Raw genomic sequence first — 19,417 nt, 5'->3', positions numbered from 1 at the left:
TTTTGCTGCTGTAGAATCTGAAGTTCAATGAAACACAAAGTAGATGAGCAGTGAAGACAGGAGGAGGAAACTGTCCTTATAGAATCCATCTATTAAGACAAAAGCAGTGGTTTCACACAAGCATTATGTTATTTCAAGGTGGAGTGCATTTTCTGTGCACCAAACACAAACATGGCATGTGCTGTAATTTAATATGAATCATGTTACTCACCACCTTTAAAGACTCAAATTAGAATTTGTGTTTGTATTTTTCCTCCCTTACAATTCATTTTTTATTAAAGCAAGTAAATACACATGTAAATTGCACAGGTTCAGAGCTTGTTCTTTCGCTCATTGATATAGTCATAGATTTATTCCACAGAACATCCTTTGTTGATGATCTCCTGCAAACCAACAGGCATCATATATTTACCAAATAACCCTTAAAATACAGTGAGTGTCTTTTTATTTACCTCCGCTGAAAAGAACACAAACAAGAAAGACTTGCATATGCATCTTGGGTCAAGACAATAGTGAATAACTCTGACTTAAAGATCCTTTTAATGGCTTTTCATGAAGGGGCTGGAGGCAGTGAATAACTAAGTGTAACTCAAAATAACATATAGTGGTGCTTTTTCTGTGCAGCCCGTTTTCCAGAAACACGTTTATCTATGTAGTTTACCCAAAAAGAGCTGCAAAACCATAACCGTAAAAGTGTGGATCATACAATAAATAGATGTGTCCTGTTCTTCAGTTAATGGAACCTGATATATACTATTTTACACCATTGCATCGAAAAATATTTCAACAAATAAACCATTTGCAAAAAATGTATCACAGGTAAATTAAAACCCTCATCTCAGTCCATCCATTTTCTATACCGCAAAACCAATTAGATATTCGAAACGCCCTCTTTCAACATGCTCTCATTGGCGTAGTCCAATGTCAATCACTTTGTTTCGCGCGGTGATTGGTCAACGCGTGTGCTGCTTGCGGCAGAAACGCACGGCAGAAGCGTCAGGAACGGGAGAGTGACAGCGATTAGCCCTGCTCTGAAGGAATCAAATATTGGTAAGATTCCGTCGATTTTCCAGTTTATAAATCCTGCTATTATAAAATTCACTAATCCTTATTGTTAATAAACAAGTAATCGCACTCCGTCTTGTTCTCGTATGATTGTTTATTTTCGATAATGGACTGGCTAGTACAGTAGCGGGCTAGGCTATCATGCTAGTAATCACAAATGTTTACTCTAGTGTAGTAATGTATATTATAACTATGGCTAATGATGCGCGCTGTAACTGGAAACTATTGAGAATTTATTTTGTTTAGATAGTTCAATGCGTAAATTTAACCTGATTTCCCAAATTATGCTAATGTTTCACTGGCTAGTTAATCCCTTTGCTGCGTCCCTTTTATTAGTGAATGATCAAGAATATTATATTATATTGAAGCTGTTTATGCTGCTTTGTTGGACGAGACATTTGTCATCAATTCTGCTTTACAGGGGATGAGCTGGATTTCTCAGCAGCCCATTGGTTTATCCTCAAGAGGTCCTCTTGAACTAGATTTTCGTCTCATTAACATACTTAGATAATTTGATAACACTTATCATTATCATTAAATACAACTACCATATTAGATTTATTTTCCTGTAGGAGTGATGTTGTTTAATCTGTATCGGGTAAACAGTTTGAGAAATAATAACAATATAGTCCTCAGATTATTTGTTATCTTTTTTTGCCTTTTAAAGTTCTGGGATAACTGTGCTTAAATGTAATTAGTAGATGAATTCAGATGGATTTTAGCTAATGGTACTAGGGGTGACCATCCATCCATCCTTAAACTGAACCAAACCGGTTTTGATGCTTCTTTACTTGATGTGAAATGTATGGTTTTGACACGTCTCTCCATGTGATTGCGTGATGTAGGTTATTGTTGTTCTAACTGTTTTGCTTGCATCCTTGTCTCAGTTTGTAGTCATGACCACGCTGGATGATAAGATCCTAGGGGAGAAGCTGCAGTATTACTATAGCAGCAGTGAGGATGAAGAGAGCGACCACGAGGAAGAGGAGAATGCTTCCAAAACCATCCGTGACCAGGAAGTGTTGGATGTAGAAATTGATTACAGTGCAGATGGCAGTTCTGTCAACACTGGTACGGTTGCCATAGGGACACTGCCTCCTCCTTTAGCCTCTTAGCAGATACCATGCACATTCAATTGTATGCGTTGTTGTATATAGGTTATGATATAAAAATGAGGAAATCTATTCAGCATTTTTTTTTATCAAATAAGTCGTTTGGATGCCATTCTATGTTATTTAATTTGTACATAAGGTCAGATGTCTAAGCTTTTTTTGATGCTTTGAAGGGCCTGAATTTAAAGCACTGCCTCTCAAATGATAAAAGCAAAGCTTAAAAACAATACTTAATATGGTGTCTGTCCATGTATATCAACCTCGTGTGTGAGACTGATCTGAGATCTGTTTGTGTGTGTCTCCTGCAGGACCGAAGGGCGTCATTAATGACTGGCGTAAATTTAAGCAGCTGGAGAACGAGCAGCGTGTGGAGCAGCAGAAAGAGATGGAGCGACTCATCAAGAAACTCAGCATGACATGCAAGTCGCATTTGGACGAGGAGGCCGAAAAAGAGAAACAGAAAGAACTCCAAGATAAGATCGTAGGAAAGGTGAGAGAATAACATGCACATGACCAGAATCCTATATCGCTCTGTATATATCTATAGGAGTATGAATGGTACAGTTAAACGGTTATACACTGTTATTCCACATTTCCGTCTTTCTTTCTTCGTCTGTCAGATGACGCTTCGTGTGGACGAAGATGAGGAAGACGATGATGACGACGAATCCTTCCTGCAACAGTACCGCCTGCAACGCATGGAGCAAATGAGGCGACAGCTGTGTGGGGGACAGCGCTTTGAAAAGGTGATTGACATCCCCTCGGGGGAGGAGTTCTTGCGTGCCATTGACGAAGAGGGCAAGAACACACTGGTCCTGGTCCACATCTATGAGCCGGAGGTGCCCGCCTGCCAGGCCATGGAGGGCAGTCTGCTGTGCCTGGCACTGCAGTACCCGATGGTAACTTATCTAGAGTCATCGCAAAGTCATCGTGTTAACTAATAAAAATAAGTTACTAATGCCTTCTTTTCTGTGACCTGCAGGTGAAGTTTTGTAAGGTGAGGGGTTCGACAGTAGGTACGAGCACTCTCTTCCGCACTTCTGCTTTGCCGGCCCTGTTGCTTTATCGAGGGGGAGAGCTGGTGGGGAATCTGGTACGCGTGTCTGATCAGCTCGGAGATGATTTTTATGCCACAGACGTCGAAGCGCTCTTGCAGGAATTCGGCCTGCTGCCGGAGAAATTCACACAGCCAAACAAACACAAATCTATTCGAAATGCAGCTGTCACTCACGCCAACGACTCAGACAGTGATCTGGATATAGACTAAACGCTTGTACACACACACATGTACATACATGCTGAACAATATGCACTCTTATTTACATTAACTTAATATTTCAAATGCAATTTCAAACACATAGAGTTCAGACAAATCTAAAGTTCACACTACTGTAAATACTGGGTCTCTGTACAAATATTATGCCCAGTATGCTGAGAGATCCAATAACGGTTTATTCTTACTGGACCAAAAAGAACAGACATTCTTAGATCACATGTATGTATGTGTGTGTGTGTGTGTGTGTCATTTCAAAAACCTCTAGAATCGAAGAGTGGTTTCTTTATGCAAAAAAAAGCTAAACCTTTTAGAGAATCCTGCATTGATGTTTCACTATTTATTATACATTTAGAATTATATTTGTCTCCTTGTGTGTGTTTTGTTTGTACAATTCTATTTTGTACAATTTTAGCTTGCTTTGCCCTCTGTTAGTTTTATACATTTTATAAACGTACTGTATCTATTAAGATAATTGCAAAAATAAAAAACACTTGATTCAGATTTTACTTTTGTCATGTATGATTTGCATTTCAGAGAATTAATATAATCGCTTAAAAATTTAACTTCTGTCATTTATTTACCATTAAATTGGAACAGTTTTGTGGCAATATTGACTACTATTGTATATCAAAGGTTTTCAGTATGTCTTAGGCTAGGTTTGACCTCAAGAGCACTGTGGTTCAAGAGAGTAATGTTTAAACATCTTAAAGGGAGATTTATTATGAATGCATTTCATTTTTTCAGTTAAATCTTAGTAATGTATGTATAAAAAGCCTGGACCAACATCCTTGAGGCAGCAGGGGGCGCATGTTACCGCAGCCGGTATAGCCTTTATGTATTTGTAATTTATCGATGCAGCAAATCTAATGGCGTAATGTTATGTAAATATTATCTTTATCAAAATTTACAACCGACCCCGAGAACATGATGGCTGTCGTGTCACATTGTCTGTTAATTTGATGACATTCCGGGGCGGGGCTAATCGGGAGCTGGCTGTGTCGTCACATGTACACGTCGTCAAGCAGGACGCGATCGGCCAAGATGGCGGACAAGTGTCAGTCGCGGTGTCCTGCATTTTTCTGAAAACGTAAGCATAGACGTGCTCGTATTGAGTTTTGTTAGTGTCGGCATACCTCGTTCGGGAGATAAGGGGTAAGAGTTTTGCAGTGCTCTGTATACTTGTGCTCTGAGAGACCTCTTTTTCAGGGGATTAACTGTAATGCTTAGCATGCTAGCGGCTAATGGCCCAGTCAGCTGTCATATGTAATACTTCACGTCCTATATTTACATGCATATGCAAGTTATTTTCTAGTATTTGTTCTTATGACATTGCCACGGGTTGTCTCTCGTATTTGTAGTTGTACCTGCAGATACATTTGTGATTAAAAGCTCTTCATTTGGATGTATAGTTGATTATTGCCTCTTGTCTGTGTGGTTTGCACTGATGCAAGTTCATCTTGTGTTTTGTTTAGACAGTTTTGTCCTCTGGCGTCTTTGTTAATCAGCATTAAGTTAATGTCAGTGCTGTTGCGTGTTTCATACACGAGTGTTCTCTGAAGTATATGTTTACTGATGGAGTTAAATAAACAGGAATTAAAGAGCAGGACGTGACATCAGATGATAGAATGGCGTGGCAGTCCAGTAAGAGGCGCTTTGAGTGTCCGCCTTTGGACCGGATATAATCCAATCCAATACAGATTTTCAATAACAGATGGACAGGTTTGATTTGAGTCTACAAGGGGCAGACACTGGGCTACAACGATGAAGCCATTAGTTGGACACTCTGCTTCGAAATACGAGTGTAAAATTGCTAAAATAAAAATGATGCATCAGCAAATTAAAGGACAAAAGACCTGTCTAGAGAAAAGTACACAGATTAGCACAGAATGTATTGCTTTCTTAAATTTACCAAATTTCAAAGTGAATATTTACTATTACTGTACTATAATTACCACCATTTAACTATAGTGACCATGATTGTAGTTTGCAGAAATGTAATGTGGTCTAATCAATATAATCATATTTCAGCTGTGGTATTTATATATTGAATGTGGCACAAAACACGGTAACACTTTTACTATAGTAAAACCATGGTTCAAATTCTTAGGGGTTATGACAAAATAGATCATAATCTATATTATGAATAATACTATTGTGTTTTACATTTACATTTAACACTAAACCTTCCTTAGATTTCTGCAGCTACTTTACTCTAAATAAGTAAACAAAATTTGTAAATTCAGCATATTGTATTTGGCACTAATTCTAGTTTTAATATGCACAAGGTTGGCTGCTTAAGGCAAACGTAACAGGGGGCTTTGATAACCGCTCTCTGCACACTTACAATTTGGAATTGTTTGCAGAAGTAATTGCATTTTTTAGTATAAGTAACAGGAGAAAAAAAAATATTTTATTGGATCAAATTAGTTGCTTTAGGCCACTAAAACCATCACATGCTGTATGACAGGTGGCATCCAATAAGATGAACATGGTATTTTTATAAACAGAAACCGTATCCGTCACCTGCTGGTGTTGATTAAGCTGTAACACCTGCAGAAGTAAGTCCCCCTGCTTTAGTGTGAATGACCGAAAGGGTTTCAAAGTTCAGTGTAACTTAAAGCACATTTCTCTCTTACACCCGGCCTGCACTGTGCTTGATATCATTTTACAGATTACGGTTACTGTTCTTATGCCAAGATAGAAGCTGCTGCTGTCCACAGGGGCCTTATGAATGTTAGATAATGTGATCATTTGGTGCTGTTTGTGTCCAAACTGTTTTCAGGAGTGCAGTCTACTGTTAGGGGTATGAAAAAGGGAACTCACTTAATTTTTAAAACGGCTTCAAATGGTTATATGTGGTGATGTTAAGTACATTTGTATAGTACTTTTGTTTGTTATGATAATATCCCTTATAACTTTTAGCCCCAAAATACAGATTCATACATTGTTGTCTGTTTTTGGTGTGCTTTTAGGGGGATGCCATGTTGTAATTTTAAGGAACATAATTATGCTTTGCTTTACAAAATGGACATTGTTGTGAACTGTGATTTCACAATTTTCATTTTAGCAAAAGGAAATGCATGTGTTCCGGGGCCGTCACAGAACCATTACAGAGATATATAAATTGTGGGGCACAAGTAATGTACTGTAGTATCTATTGTTTAATCTATTATCCAACATTTTACCTTATTTCAGAATATTCCTGTAGAATTATGCATAGTGACCTGAAGCTGCCAGATAATTGTATTTTTTCTGTCAAAGATAAGTGTTGTTGAATGTAACTGTTGAATATCGAACTGTAAACTAACATTAATCTTTGTTTTACATCTATGTAAGGAGAAAAGCCCTGAATTCCTGTGAGAGTCAGCGAAGATGCAACCTCCTCCTCGCACAGCCCCGCCTGGAGCTGTTGGACCTCCACCGCCCTCCGGCGGGACAAATGCCTTCAGACGAAATAGACCCCACAAGCACGGGGCTACAGCTGCTATGACAAGCGCTATCCCAGCCACCCAGCCAGTGACTGATCCTTTTGCCTTTGGTCAGTCTCCCATGGCTGGTGGCAGCCAGACTCCACCCACAAACAGCAACCCGCTTCCTATGCAAGGATCGCCAATGGCTGGGTTCAACTCGACTGCTTCACCACAAGGAGCACAGGCAGCCTCACCTGGCCCCCCACCGAGAATATTTACCCCACAACCTATACCCCCAGGACCTGGACCGAGCTCCAACCCTCCCTCTACAGAACCAGGATACCTTTATTCCCAAGAACCTATGCCCTACATTGCACAGTTGCCTAACCCAACCCCTCACTTACATTTGAACCCATCACATCCTGCTTCCACTGCCACAACAACCCCAGTTCACTCCCCAACTCCATTTCAGTCCCAGCCCCCGCCTGTGCATTCCCACTGGGTACCCGATCATGGGAGCCGCCCACCTTCGGTTCAAAACTACTTTCAGCCAACCAGTGATCTGCCATCTCAGCCTTTCCATTCTCATGCCCCATTCCCTGCCCCCTCTCCACATGTAATGTCGCAATCCCAAAACCAAGGTCTGCCAGCTCCCCCAAATATGCCTGGGGCAACTGGGCAACAGAACCCCCACTTCCCCGCCCAGAGTTATTTCAGTCAGTCAGGTGGACCCTTAGAGCCGTGGTTCAATCAGAATCCACCTCAACATGCCGGTCCTGTGCCTCACCATGAAGCCCCCAGTGATCCTGGAACCCTTTCGATGTTCTTTCATGGCAACGTTGTAGAAAATGTGGAGACATTGTCAGGGGAGGGCCGTCTAAATGGAGTTTCTTACCCTCCACATTCAATGGCTGAGTCGTCTGGTCCGTACCTAAATGACAGTGGTAACATCCGAGCTGGGCCAGGGCCATGCGATTCAGTGGAGAACCTTGAATGTGTACCGAACCAAGAGGTGCTGCCTAGTGAACCACCACTAAGCCACGCCTTTGAGGTGGGGCCCAACCTGGAGGCACCTGACACTACTCCTCGTCTTGCCCGTTCTGCAAGCGTCTCATCCAGCTACAGCAATGTCAGTCACAGCAGTGGACACGGTCCTCACAGCGGCGGCCATGCCCCTCGGCGACAACAAGGTGTTCTGGGAACGTTTATCCAGCAGGAGAGTCCCCGCCCACCAGATCACCCTCCCTTGCACCCCTCCACCGGTGGCTACTTTGAACAGATAGACTCAAACCCAGGTGCGGAGACAAGTCCTACTTTCCCAACTCCTAGCCCTCCTAAACCAGTCGGTGTGTTCCAAGCAAGTGCAAACTCCTCTTTCGAGCCTGTTCGCTCGCATGGCGTAGGAGTTCGACCCGCTGAGGTCGATCGTGCCCGTATGGTTGTGGAAAAAGGTGGACGTGATGTGCAGCCTGGCAACCTCGAACAACCACCAGACAACTTAGAGACGATTTACTTACCAGAGCGACGACCCTCATCTCGAGCTCAGGGAGCACGGCGCCCCAGTGAGAGCCCAGCTACTACACTTTGGGCTCAAAGTGACCCTGCCAGTCTCAATGCTAACATCCTGTTAGCCCCTGCAGCGCCGTCACTGTCAGCAACATTCATCCCAGCGCGTCCTGCAGAAGTCATCCAGCCCCCGGAGGATGGCTCTCTTGATTTGCATCCAGTTAAGCCAAACCCACAGCTTCCTTCTGAAAACTTAGAGAACCCACCAGACTCACAGGCAGGTTTGGGATATGCATCCTTGCTTGTGACCACGCCCCCTGTGGAGACCCTAAACCAGCCCGTATTGATTGCCCCACCTTCTTCTAATTACAGTTTGGTTACCTCTCGAAATCTTTCGCAAACATCCAATCAGATAATTCCTCGAGAGACAGACACACCTGTCCACCCTGCACCTTCTCTGACCAATCAAATGCCCCAGAGTTCTCCTGCTGCCAATCAGCTGCAGCCTCTTTTCTCCCAACCTCTTAATCCTCCTTCCACTCAAGGCGTCTTAAATCTAGCACGAGAGGCCAAAGATCCTCCGCCCTCTGTTCAAACAGCCCGACCTGCTCTCTCCAGAGCCCAGTCTGTTAAAGGTGATAGCCAATCTCATTCGCCTTCCATTCCTCCAGCTCTGCCTTCATCTGCTGCCACTAATCACAATCAACTTACAAATTATGAACTACTTGATTTTTCTATGCATCAGCCACAGTCCACAAATCAGGTAACGGGCCCGGCCGTGTCGCACTCAGCGCAGCCACCAACCTCGGTAAATAACACGCCTGGCTTTTACCTGCAGGTCACCAAAGATGCGCAGCAGGGTGGGCAGCCTGACAGCGAGGCTCAGCCCCTTCAACAGACCTCTAACCCTCCTAGACCCTCCAGCAACCAACCTGCTCGCTCCTCCAACCCAGCTCAGTACCAACCTCCTCCGCAGGTCCCGCCCACTCATCCAGGAGCTCCGCCTGCTGGACCTGGATCTGTTCCACCCTCTTTTTACCCACCCCAGTCTGGAAACTCTGCCCACCAGCCGTCCCAAGAACCCCAAAGACCTCCTTCTGTTCTGAGCGGTCAGCCTGGTTACGGTGCTCCACCCATGATCCCTCCAGGTCCCGGCTATGCTGGGTATTACCCAGGGGCTTATCCGGAGTATCAGGATGGAAGGTTACCTTATCCACCCCAATACCCAGTGGATCCAAGAGCTCAGAGCTACAACCAGGTGCAGTAATCGATTTATTCTTATTAGTAGTCTATTCAGTCAAATTCTGAATGATTTAAGTGCATGACATTTTTCTGTTAACTGTTCTTGATTTGTTTCTTATTATTTGTTCTTACTGTTTTAATTCAGCAGGACGATTTATATCGTAGAGCAGATCCTCGGTATGCCCGGTATGATGGTCAGAATTCTACTTACAGAGAAGTTGAGCGTCAACCGGAAAGACCCAGTTCTAGAACTAGCCAGTACTCAGACAGACCTAACTCCAGGTGACACTTTGACCGTGCTTTTATTGCTTGGTCCAAAACTAATATTTAAATAAACCATCTTTTGAAGTGTGAAAGTGCCCTTGTCACTGAGTTATAACAACAAATTTCTTATACATTTTCCTTATTAGGCAGGGGTATCCAGAAGACTATTCTAGATCCAACCCCAGTGCTCAAGATGAATACTATGCAAACTACTATAAGAGACAATATGATGCCTATGGAGGTAAGGACCTTGTATGTCCGAAACCTCTGCTTTTTAGGAAATGGAGAACACTTTTGTTTGAAATTGTGTTTTTATTTTGTACTTTGTTAGTCATATATTTCCGACACCCACACAAAGACGAAGAGGGTGACCAATAGTAATGATTTATGAAAATAATAAAAATGACAAAATATGTACGTACATACGAGGTTTCCACCCGGCATTGATGATCAAGTTACATTCTCTCTCTGTTTTGAACTTGATGTTTTGGCTTTCTGTTAACTCACGCGTGGTTGTTTAGACAGGAGCAGGTGGTATGATCCAAACGCTGCGTATGATCCAAACGCTGCATATGATCCGCGCTACAGAGCATACTATGACCAGACATATGGCTGGTACAACTATGACATGGATCCATACAGAAGAGGAGAGGTTTATTACAATCAACAATATTCAAACAGGTAAACACAAACACACAACAGACATGATAGTTTACATCCCTTAGCGCCCCCCTTCCCTTACTGTTTGTTTCTGTTACAAGGGGTAGAGAGGGGTACGCTGATCCGTGGCGGTACTTTCCCGGTTACGACACCAGCTTCGATGACGACTACCGCCGGCGTGAAGCATACGCTGACGACTTTGACCGACGTTCGGTGCACAGCGAGCAGTCAGCACACAGCGTGCATTCATCACACAGTCGACGCAGTAGCTTCAGTTCACGCTCACAGCAGGTGTGTACATGTGTGTTATAGATTATTGTGTGTGTGTGTGTGTGTGGTGGTAATGTGTGTGACATCTTGTGTTTGGCTAATCTTGCAGAGTCAGGTGTACAGGAGTCAGACAGACCTGGTCAGCGCAGCCTATGATGCCGCAGGATCGACTCTTCCAGTCGATTACACCTACAGCCAGTATCCAGACCCTTCAGAAACCACAAATTGCAGTCAGATTCCTTATAATCCAGCTGACAGCACATGGACTGCCCCTGAGCAGCGTAAATATTACACAAAAACACTGCTGTGATTTTTTTTTTTTTCAAAAATATTTTATTTAAAAATTCGCGCAAAGATGTTTCAGTGGAACTCAACGGGCATGTTGTTGGGTTATTAATGTTCTTCAAGATATATTTTCTTGTGTTCTGCAGAAGAAAGGTTTAGAATGACATTAGGGTTAAAATGCTGAAAGGGTGATGATACATTTGATTCATTATATTCATAGTCTCTCATTCTATGTTTTTCTCAGCACCTCCAAGGCCATTGACACCTGAAAAGTTTTCTATTCCTCATCGCTGTGCCCGGTTCGGTCCGGCTGGTCAGCTCATCCTCGTTCAACCGAACCTGCCTTCAGCTGGTCAGCCAACACTTGTGGAGATCCACAGCATAGAGGTTAAAAAATATATATAAATATATAATAAAAACATGCATTTATAGACTTCATTTTCCTTTCCACTTTTTTCAAGTGAATTATTTTTACTGCAGCACATTTTATTAATTTACCCTGTTGTGAGGGGTTCAGTTAAATTCATTGTGTCTTGGTTGTGATTGCATTCCAGACAATTCTGCAAGACTCTCCAGAGCAGTCTGACATCCGTTCCTTCCCTGGCCCACTTGCCAAGTAAGAGTCTAGGTTTCTTTTGTTTTAAATTGCTGCATCATTTTCTTGCAAAAGAAGACTTTTCTCTGGCATTTGTTGTACAAGTGTTGTATGTTTTCGAAGTCATGAATGCACCTTAATGCATCTTGAATGTATGCATGCAGGGAGGACACACACAAGGTGGATGTTATAAAGTTTGCTCAGAACAAGGCCCAAGAGTGTTTACGAAATGATGACCTAATCGACAAAGACTCCGCCTACCTCATCTGGGAGTTCATTGTGCTGCTATGTCGCCAGAATGGGGTAAGTGTGTAATACTTATTATAGAGAGAACTCTTGTTTTAAGTAGTTGGTTATACATTTTTCAAGAGCTTTCCCAGCCTCACCTCCCAGATGTATAATAGGTCTAGTTAAATGTATTTTTTTACTCCGTTTTTAGACGGTAGTGGGCACCGATATTGCTGACCTGTTGCTAAAGGAGCATCGCTCTGTCTGGTTGCCGGGGAAATCCCCTAATGAGGCGAATCTCATCGACTTCAACAATGAGGCCATAGAGCATGCAGAGGAAGAGGAGGCGGGGCCAATATCTCTCCTATCAGACACTTTCATGGGCGTGCCTGAGAACGTTGGCAAGGAAACGGAACGCTTCAGAGAACTTTTGCTATTCGGCCGCAAGAAGGCATGTCAACCCACACGCTGTCAGCTTTAATAGTAGATCACTGTTCTCATGTTTAAATGATTGACTGTTGGGAAAACTGAAAACTGCTTTTGTCGTCTTAGGATGCTTTGGAAGCTGCCATGAAAAATGGCCTGTGGGGTCACGCACTGCTACTGGCCAGCAAGATGGACAACAGAACGCATGCGAGTGTCATGACCAGGTAAACCGTGCATTCTTACGACCACCGGCGGCCGATCAAATATAAAGCCACAAATTAAGCTTACGTTCTGTTTTCAAATTGTCTTTCAGGTTTGCCAACAGCCTGCCTATAAATGATCCCTTACAGACGGTTTACCAGCTCATGTCAGGACGAATGCCGGCCGCTGCTACTGTAAGAAAGACAGATATGTGTTTGTTAATAGGTTAGTAGTCACTTAGACAGTACTTAGGGTCTCTATTCCTCTCGTAGTGTTGTGGAGATGAGAAATGGGGCGATTGGCGCCCCCATCTGGCCATGATTCTGTCCAACCTCACACACACTCTGGATCTCGACACACGCACCATTTCAACCATGGGGGACACATTAGGTACGTTAACATACATGAAAAAAATTGTGTCATGCTGTAAATGTATGTATGTATATATATTTTACACCTGTAGTGAATGTTCTCTTACAGCATCTAAAGGTCTGGTGGACGCGGCACATTTCTGTTATCTGATGGCTCAGGTGGGTTTTGGTGTTTTCACCAAGAAAAGCACGAAGATGGTCCTCATCAGCTCCAACCACAGGTGTGTATAAAACACACAGATGATCAAACACATGAAGATGCTAGAAAACAAGCTTGCTAAGCTTTTGAAGCTATGCAACGTTATGTAAATATAAAGTCGGATATTCTCTCTCTCTCACTTTCCTAGTTTGCCGTTTTTTAAGTTCTGCTCGACGGAGGCAATCCAGCGCACGGAATCGTACGAGTACGCTCAGTCCCTCGGCTCTCAGCCTCTCTCACTACCAAACTTCCAGGTGAGACAGATGTGTATACAAACAACCGTCAGGCTAGTCAGAATCAGAGACGTCATAGTTTTTACCCTTTGGCATTTATAGGTGTTCAAATTCATCTACGCGTGTCGCCTGGCCGAGCTGGGACTTTGCGCGCAGGCTTTCCATTACTGTGAGGTCATCTCCCGCACTCTCCTGACCTTACCCGAGTACTGCTCACCTGTGTTCACCGCTCAGCTCATTCAGGTAGATGTGCACAAAACAACACGTCAGTCTCCGTCTGAATTCACAGTGCTGTGACGACTGATAGTTCATGTTGTGGTCTGATTCCAGATGTCTCTGAGGTTGAGGTTCTTTGACCCTCAGCTGAAGGAGAGACCCGAGCAGGAGTTGTTTATAGAGCCCGATTGGTTACTGCATCTTAGACAGCTGGATGGACAGATAAAGGTTTGTGTCTGTTTTAGATGTATTGAGAAAGGTTTGGTTGAAATCCTTAACCCTTAATATAAACAAAAGTGTTTTTGTAAACAATTATTAAGTATTAAAGCTGGCATGAAATAAAAATGATCATTTTAATTGTTTTACACAGTGGAGACTGTAATACCGACTTTAAATTGTTAAATTAATGAATAATAATAAATTGTTTGTAGATTGTAAATATTTACAAAACGGTTGTGTTATTGCCTGGTTCAGGAGGGTGTGATCCCTTACCGTGCAGACCGCAGCACCCCACAGCTTTACCCCTGCAGTTCCCCCAGTTTAGAAGATCAGAGCAGCCCACCGGACCCCTCAACTCTGACCTCTGATCCCCAGAATTCACTCATGACCTCCCTTGTGCCCACAGCGGGGGTTCAGCTCATGCCACCAGGTATGAGTCGTGTTTTGTAAAATGCATGTACAAGTGAAGGAATGTTAGTTTTCATAAGTTCACCATCTACTTTCATTGTGTCTTTTAGCTCCTCCCACTATTCTCCAGGATGGGACATTCCCACAGCAACAAGTCCAACCTCACGGTGAAAGCGTTCCATTCTACCCAGTGGCCCCAGGACCAGCCCAGCCGAACTTTGTGGCACCGTACCAACATGAAATGCAGGAGCAGTACATGCCCATCCCACCCCAAATGCCCCCACAAATGCCACCTGCCTACAGCCCCACAGAAATGAATCCAATGATGCCACCTCAGATGCCCCCACCAATGCCCAGGGCAGAATCTAGAGGCAACCCGTCGTCTCCTCAACAGTTCTCCCAGTCGTCTCCGACATTTAGTGTCCCTCCTCCTCAGGGGAAAGACTTCTACGATGAGATGGCTCGCATGGTGAGTTTAAAACAAAAGGAAATAGAAACGTAATAGAAATAGAGTCGGTTTCCACCTATATTGGTTAATATTAAACTGACTTTTCAATTGTATTTGTCAGTATGATCGATTGAACAACAAGTCACTTGGGTGTAAAAAATTGCTGAACCAGTTACTTGCGTCTGTTTACAAAACACATGGAAACGAACACGATACGGTAGTTCTTTTGTAATGTGGTTCCTGTTGTGGTTCTCTTCGCAGGCTGCGGGCAAAAGATCTAGAACCACTTCACTGTCGTCAGTGCACAACATGGTACAGTCAACCTGCGGTTTCTCTGTCTGTTGTTTTTTCAGGTCCGTTTTTTTACAGAATTGAGCTTTGATTTGTTCATTGTGTTTCAGGTGCCAGGACGCCGATCTCGCACAACGTCTGAATCATCAAATCATTCAGGACGAGAGCGCAGCAGCTCAATAGCCAATCAGGGCTCTCCGCCTCCTCCTCCCATCCCAGAGTCTCCACACCAGGAGGAACCCAAGAAGAGAAAAGACTCACCGAAAAAAGTCAGCACATACTTTACATACACACTTCTAATGCCTGCTTATACGATTTGACATAATGGACGTAATGAAAGGTCTTGCATATTTAGATCCAGATCAGAAGAATTATTTTATAATTGTATACAGTATTTCTTTATATTTCTCTAATAAATATATAGTTCTATACTGATTAAATTTAAAAAAAAAAATTGGGTCTTTTTTTCTGATGCACACAAAATTTTCTCCATATGGAACTTCAGCGGCAGATATTCGGTGACAAATGACAGTATTGATGTAATAAATGTTGTGTTCTATCTCTGTTCCTCTATCAGGCTGCGAGCAGCGGATGGCTGACGTGGCTCTATCCAAAGCGCAAGAATGAAGCCCATCTCCCAGATGACAAGAACAAATCTGTAAGACCTTTGTACTTCTGCTCATTTCGCTTCATCATATGAGATTTAACATCTCACTTATTTTCCAGATTGTTTGGGATGAAAAAATGAAGAAATGGGTTAATCTGGAAGAGCCAGAGGAAGAGGTACAGCGTATTAATGATTAGAATTATTTTGAGCTACAGACCGTGTGTGTATTATTCTGCATAACCTATTCGTGTATTTTTTCAGAGCAAGCCACCTCCACCTCCTCCCACCAGCTTTCCCAAAGTCCCAATGGGTGGTCCAGGGATGGGGCCACCATTTGCAGGAGGTCCAGGGGCGGGGCCACCTGTCAATATGTTCTCAAGGAGAGCAGGTATGTGAGCCACGTGACCCAACTGCGAATACATCATTGTTATTCAGTGTTCTGTATAGTTCTACCCTGCATCCAAAGTGATGTTCCCGACCGGCCAGTAAATGTTTGGGTCTGTGTTTCAGGCACTAGGAGTCGGTATGTGGATGTGTTGAATCCCAGTCGTGGAGGTTCTAAACCCGCTTCCAGCGTACCACCTCCTGCTGATCTGTTTGCCCCGCTGGCACCCATGGCCATGCCCACCAACCTCTTCACTCCCGCTGCCGGTGTGTGCTAGCAACATCGAGTTTGTATTCATCAAGTTTGTTTTGTGAGGAGTCTAACCCTCTTTTGTTTAGCCCCAGATGTGCAGCCGATGGAGGGAAGCGTTCCAGATGCCGGCGCACAAGACACACAGCAGACTAATGCCACAGTTCCACAGGTACACACACATCTGCCCTGCACAACAGTTCCACATACACAAACACTAATGTACCGAGTTTTTATACTATAATGAGTGTGCTTTTCTGTCCAGATGTTTAATCCGAACACTTTGCCTCCCGGCCCGGAGGGAACGCAGTCAGGAGAGGTCAGATCTTTCTTCAATATTTCATATCTTGTCTCAAATTCTGCTCTCTCACTCATGAACGCATATTAATACACTCATAACGACACAAGCTCGCATATACACTACTGCTTCTAAAGCACACACACTTGATCTTGCATCTCTAACTGTCTTCAGGAATTTTGGCCTGTAGATTTAATAACTTGTGCTATAATCTGCATGACTGCGTGTGCCAGTGTCAGTAATGAACTTTTTCTTTATTCAGACAGTGTGAATACATAGTATTTTAATCATAGAATATGTATCGTCCAGTTATATCAGACACTGAATCTGTAAATTTACAATCATACCAATCTAAGTCAGATTTTTGTGCCTGATTTAAGATGTCAGAGGTCAAAAATACCATAACAGCAGGTGTTCTTTGTTCTGCTTTAAAATTTCAAGGGCAGTTTGATCTCTTTTAGACTGAACCGGGGTTAATTTCTGACTCTGGTGTGTGTGTGGGTGTGTTTAATAAAGGGAATGCATTTTAAAGAACATGTCCTCTTATTGGCTACAGAGGTGTGTTATCGCCATCAAGACCGCTGATTGTGATGTAATGGTGTTATAATGATTGACAGAGACTTGCGCTGCATGGGATTAATTTGGGTCTGTGGTGTTTTTGTTTGTTTGTTTGATTTATTCCTGCTGTTCTAGCTGTCGCGTTCTAGCTCAATGAGTTCTCTGTCTCGAGAAGTGAGTCAGCACTTAAATCAGGTACCTTCAGCTGGTTCTTATCCAAACACACACACACAAAACCAACAATATGCACTTTTTTTAAACACACGTGGGTGGCCCTTGCTATGCACATCTGCACGCTTCCTTACTCCACACGCCTGTAGTCACACCTCCAGCACGACTACATCAGCATTTCTCAGCCAATAGGAAGGGTACTTGGATATTGAACGGGGCGTTCTAAAGACCCTTCTTGCTGCATGTTAACCAATGAGCTGCATGATGATTGTTACTTGCAGTGGGCATGGCACTCTGTGTAACCATGGAGATGGTGACGATGCTGCCCTCTTGTTCCTATAGTTACCATAGCTGTATTCTCACAGGTTCCCGCTCAGCCACCACCGCAGGAAGCTCCACCTACAGGAGGCGTGACGTTTTACAACCCCTCCCAGTTTGCACAGGTAGGAGTCACTTTTTGAAAGACAGGTGTTTGGCGTACCATCCACGTGATGTCTCATTACATTCCTCTCTCTCTCTTCCAGTCTGTTCCCGCAAGCCACGCTCGACCTGGTCGGCTGGGACAGAGAGGGTACCCCACACTGAAGTAACAGAGTCGCTGTAGTTTTAGATCAAATTATGTTTCTAGACCAGATCAGACTGAAGTCGGGTTCCTGCCGGGACTCCTTGGAGCTCTGGCGTCTGTCCCTCAGCCTCCCGCAAAATTGGTTGTGATCGTCATAATCCTCAATAATCCTCTTAATTACAAACATTGAGCGAATGGATCTGATGCAATCGGAGTCGACCTCCGACACCCACTCGTCGTATGGAAGAGCCCTTCTCCACTTTTTTATAGACCTGCCGTACCTGTTGCACACACACAGTGCTTCTATGAACGGTTGGTGCTTAACGTGAGCGTTGTGATCACAAGTGCAATATCGCGATCGTACCCTGTGTAGTTTTTATGTCGTGGCTCATTTCAGCAGGGTGTGTATGAACGTGTGCTCGTGTGTGTGTGTGTCCGATGGGAGATGTGGGCGTGATTTGTTGGCGGGAGGCGGCCAGTGCATGTTAGGGGGCGGTCTGACCTGTTTTCGTGGGAACAGTGCAGCGTACCAGAATGTTTTAGATATTTATTAACCTTCCTGTCAAAATGAAATGGTCGAAACGGACTTGGCGTCGGCAGACAGGATATCAGGATGAGTTTAATCGCCATGATGTGCTCAACAGAACCGATCTCTTTTACCGACGTCTGGTCGCGTTGATTTTGCCAGTAGCAAAAAAATAAATCATACATTTATATGATTTTCCTGTGATCTTTTGTGTCGCTGATTCCGCTCATAAAATATCATTATTGCTTTGCTGACTTCATCTCATTCTGATTTCGTTTCATGTCTCTCAATCACACGATTGTTCCTTGCTGGTTCTGGGTTCTTGTTCCCGTGGTAACAGCTGGGTTTTGTAATTCCAAAGGACAGCTCTGTTTGAAGGAAGCTTGGACTTTTCCAATGTGTTTAGAAATTGACTGTACAATTCTTGATAAAGTGATAATAAAGATATTTTTGAGCTCTTTAACACTTTCACATTGTTGTTATTTACAGTTACGTTTTTGCATGGATATTTGCTGCAAAAATGCTGCAAAATGTAGTATGAGGGCTTAAAATCCTACTTAAGTGTGGAGTGGACAGCAACAGTGCTCTAGACATGTAGGGCGTCCAGAGTTCGAATCCCGGCCCTCTCTCCTCCCCATCGCTTCCTGTCTGTCTCAACGGTCCTTTCCAAAATTGGAAAAGCCTACTTAAAATTATATATTTCTGTATTACTTTTGAATGCAGCTCATCCAATAGTATTAAAGTCTGTAATGTCCCTATTTCCTATTAAACAGGTACTCCAGGCCAGACATGTTAACATTTATTAATGAAAACGTTTATAAAGATTTATTCATTACCGTCGGGTGATGTGTAGAGTGTGTGTAGATGCTCTTACTGGGAGGTTGAGTTTAGTGGGACAGTGTGTAGAAATATCAGTGTCATATAAAAGCTTCAGAAGGTGAACATGGGATCTTAAATCTGCAATCTCCCTGTACCCTACAGCTGGCATAGAATAGGAGTGTGTGTTGATTATATCGCAGGAATTCTGTCCTTCAACAATGTCTGTCCCACAGAAATGGTCCTCATCCACAGGGTCTACAGTACATTCACTAAACCTCTTTATCCTGGATTTGGGGTTTCTCTAAGAACATCAG

At 43.3% G+C, this 19,417-nt stretch overlaps 2 protein-coding genes across 12 annotated transcripts; both read left to right on the top strand.

Annotated features, from left to right (window-relative positions):
- The first annotated feature begins 962 nt into the window (after positions 1-962).
- On the top strand, positions 963-3,974 carry pdcl (phosducin-like). Its single transcript, XM_079487230.1, has 5 exons — positions 963-1,050; positions 1,953-2,136; positions 2,486-2,667; positions 2,798-3,076; positions 3,160-3,974. The coding sequence occupies exons 2-5, from the start codon at positions 1,962-1,964 to the stop codon at positions 3,442-3,444; spliced, it is 921 nt and encodes a 306-aa protein (XP_079343356.1). The 5' UTR covers positions 963-1,050; positions 1,953-1,961; the 3' UTR covers positions 3,445-3,974.
- A 504-nt stretch (positions 3,975-4,478) lies between these two features.
- sec16a (SEC16 homolog A, endoplasmic reticulum export factor) lies at positions 4,479-18,745 on the top strand. Of its 11 annotated transcripts, none has more exons than XM_079486895.1 (31): positions 4,481-4,605; positions 6,790-8,646; positions 9,208-9,627; positions 9,757-9,893; positions 10,022-10,116; positions 10,397-10,556; positions 10,637-10,826; positions 10,915-11,086; positions 11,335-11,477; positions 11,645-11,706; positions 11,850-11,988; positions 12,125-12,364; positions 12,466-12,563; positions 12,653-12,734; positions 12,813-12,930; positions 13,021-13,132; positions 13,259-13,364; positions 13,446-13,586; positions 13,674-13,787; positions 14,034-14,208; positions 14,297-14,655; positions 14,896-14,946; positions 15,036-15,194; positions 15,503-15,583; positions 15,652-15,708; positions 15,794-15,920; positions 16,043-16,183; positions 16,256-16,338; positions 16,432-16,485; positions 17,559-17,636; positions 17,718-18,745. In XM_079486895.1, the coding sequence occupies exons 2-31, from the start codon at positions 6,826-6,828 to the stop codon at positions 17,781-17,783; spliced, it is 5,781 nt and encodes a 1,926-aa protein (XP_079343021.1). In that variant the 5' UTR covers positions 4,481-4,605; positions 6,790-6,825; the 3' UTR covers positions 17,784-18,745. The 11 variants fall into 11 exon arrangements, with proteins under 11 accessions (XP_079343022.1, XP_079343021.1, XP_079343026.1 ...); XM_079486900.1 differs by adding an exon at positions 17,158-17,217 and having other exon boundaries at positions 6,790-9,627; positions 9,760-9,893; XM_079486898.1 differs by adding an exon at positions 17,158-17,217 and having other exon boundaries at positions 6,790-9,627.
- Positions 18,746-19,417: the final 672 nt, after the last annotated feature.

The sequence above is a fragment of the Barbatula barbatula genome (genome assembly GCF_947034865.1).
Source record: "Barbatula barbatula genome assembly, chromosome: 22".
Taxonomy (NCBI): domain Eukaryota; kingdom Metazoa; phylum Chordata; class Actinopteri; order Cypriniformes; family Nemacheilidae; genus Barbatula; species Barbatula barbatula.
The sequence above is the reverse complement of the archived record's forward strand: the minus strand, read 5'-3'. Positions and strand labels throughout refer to the sequence as shown.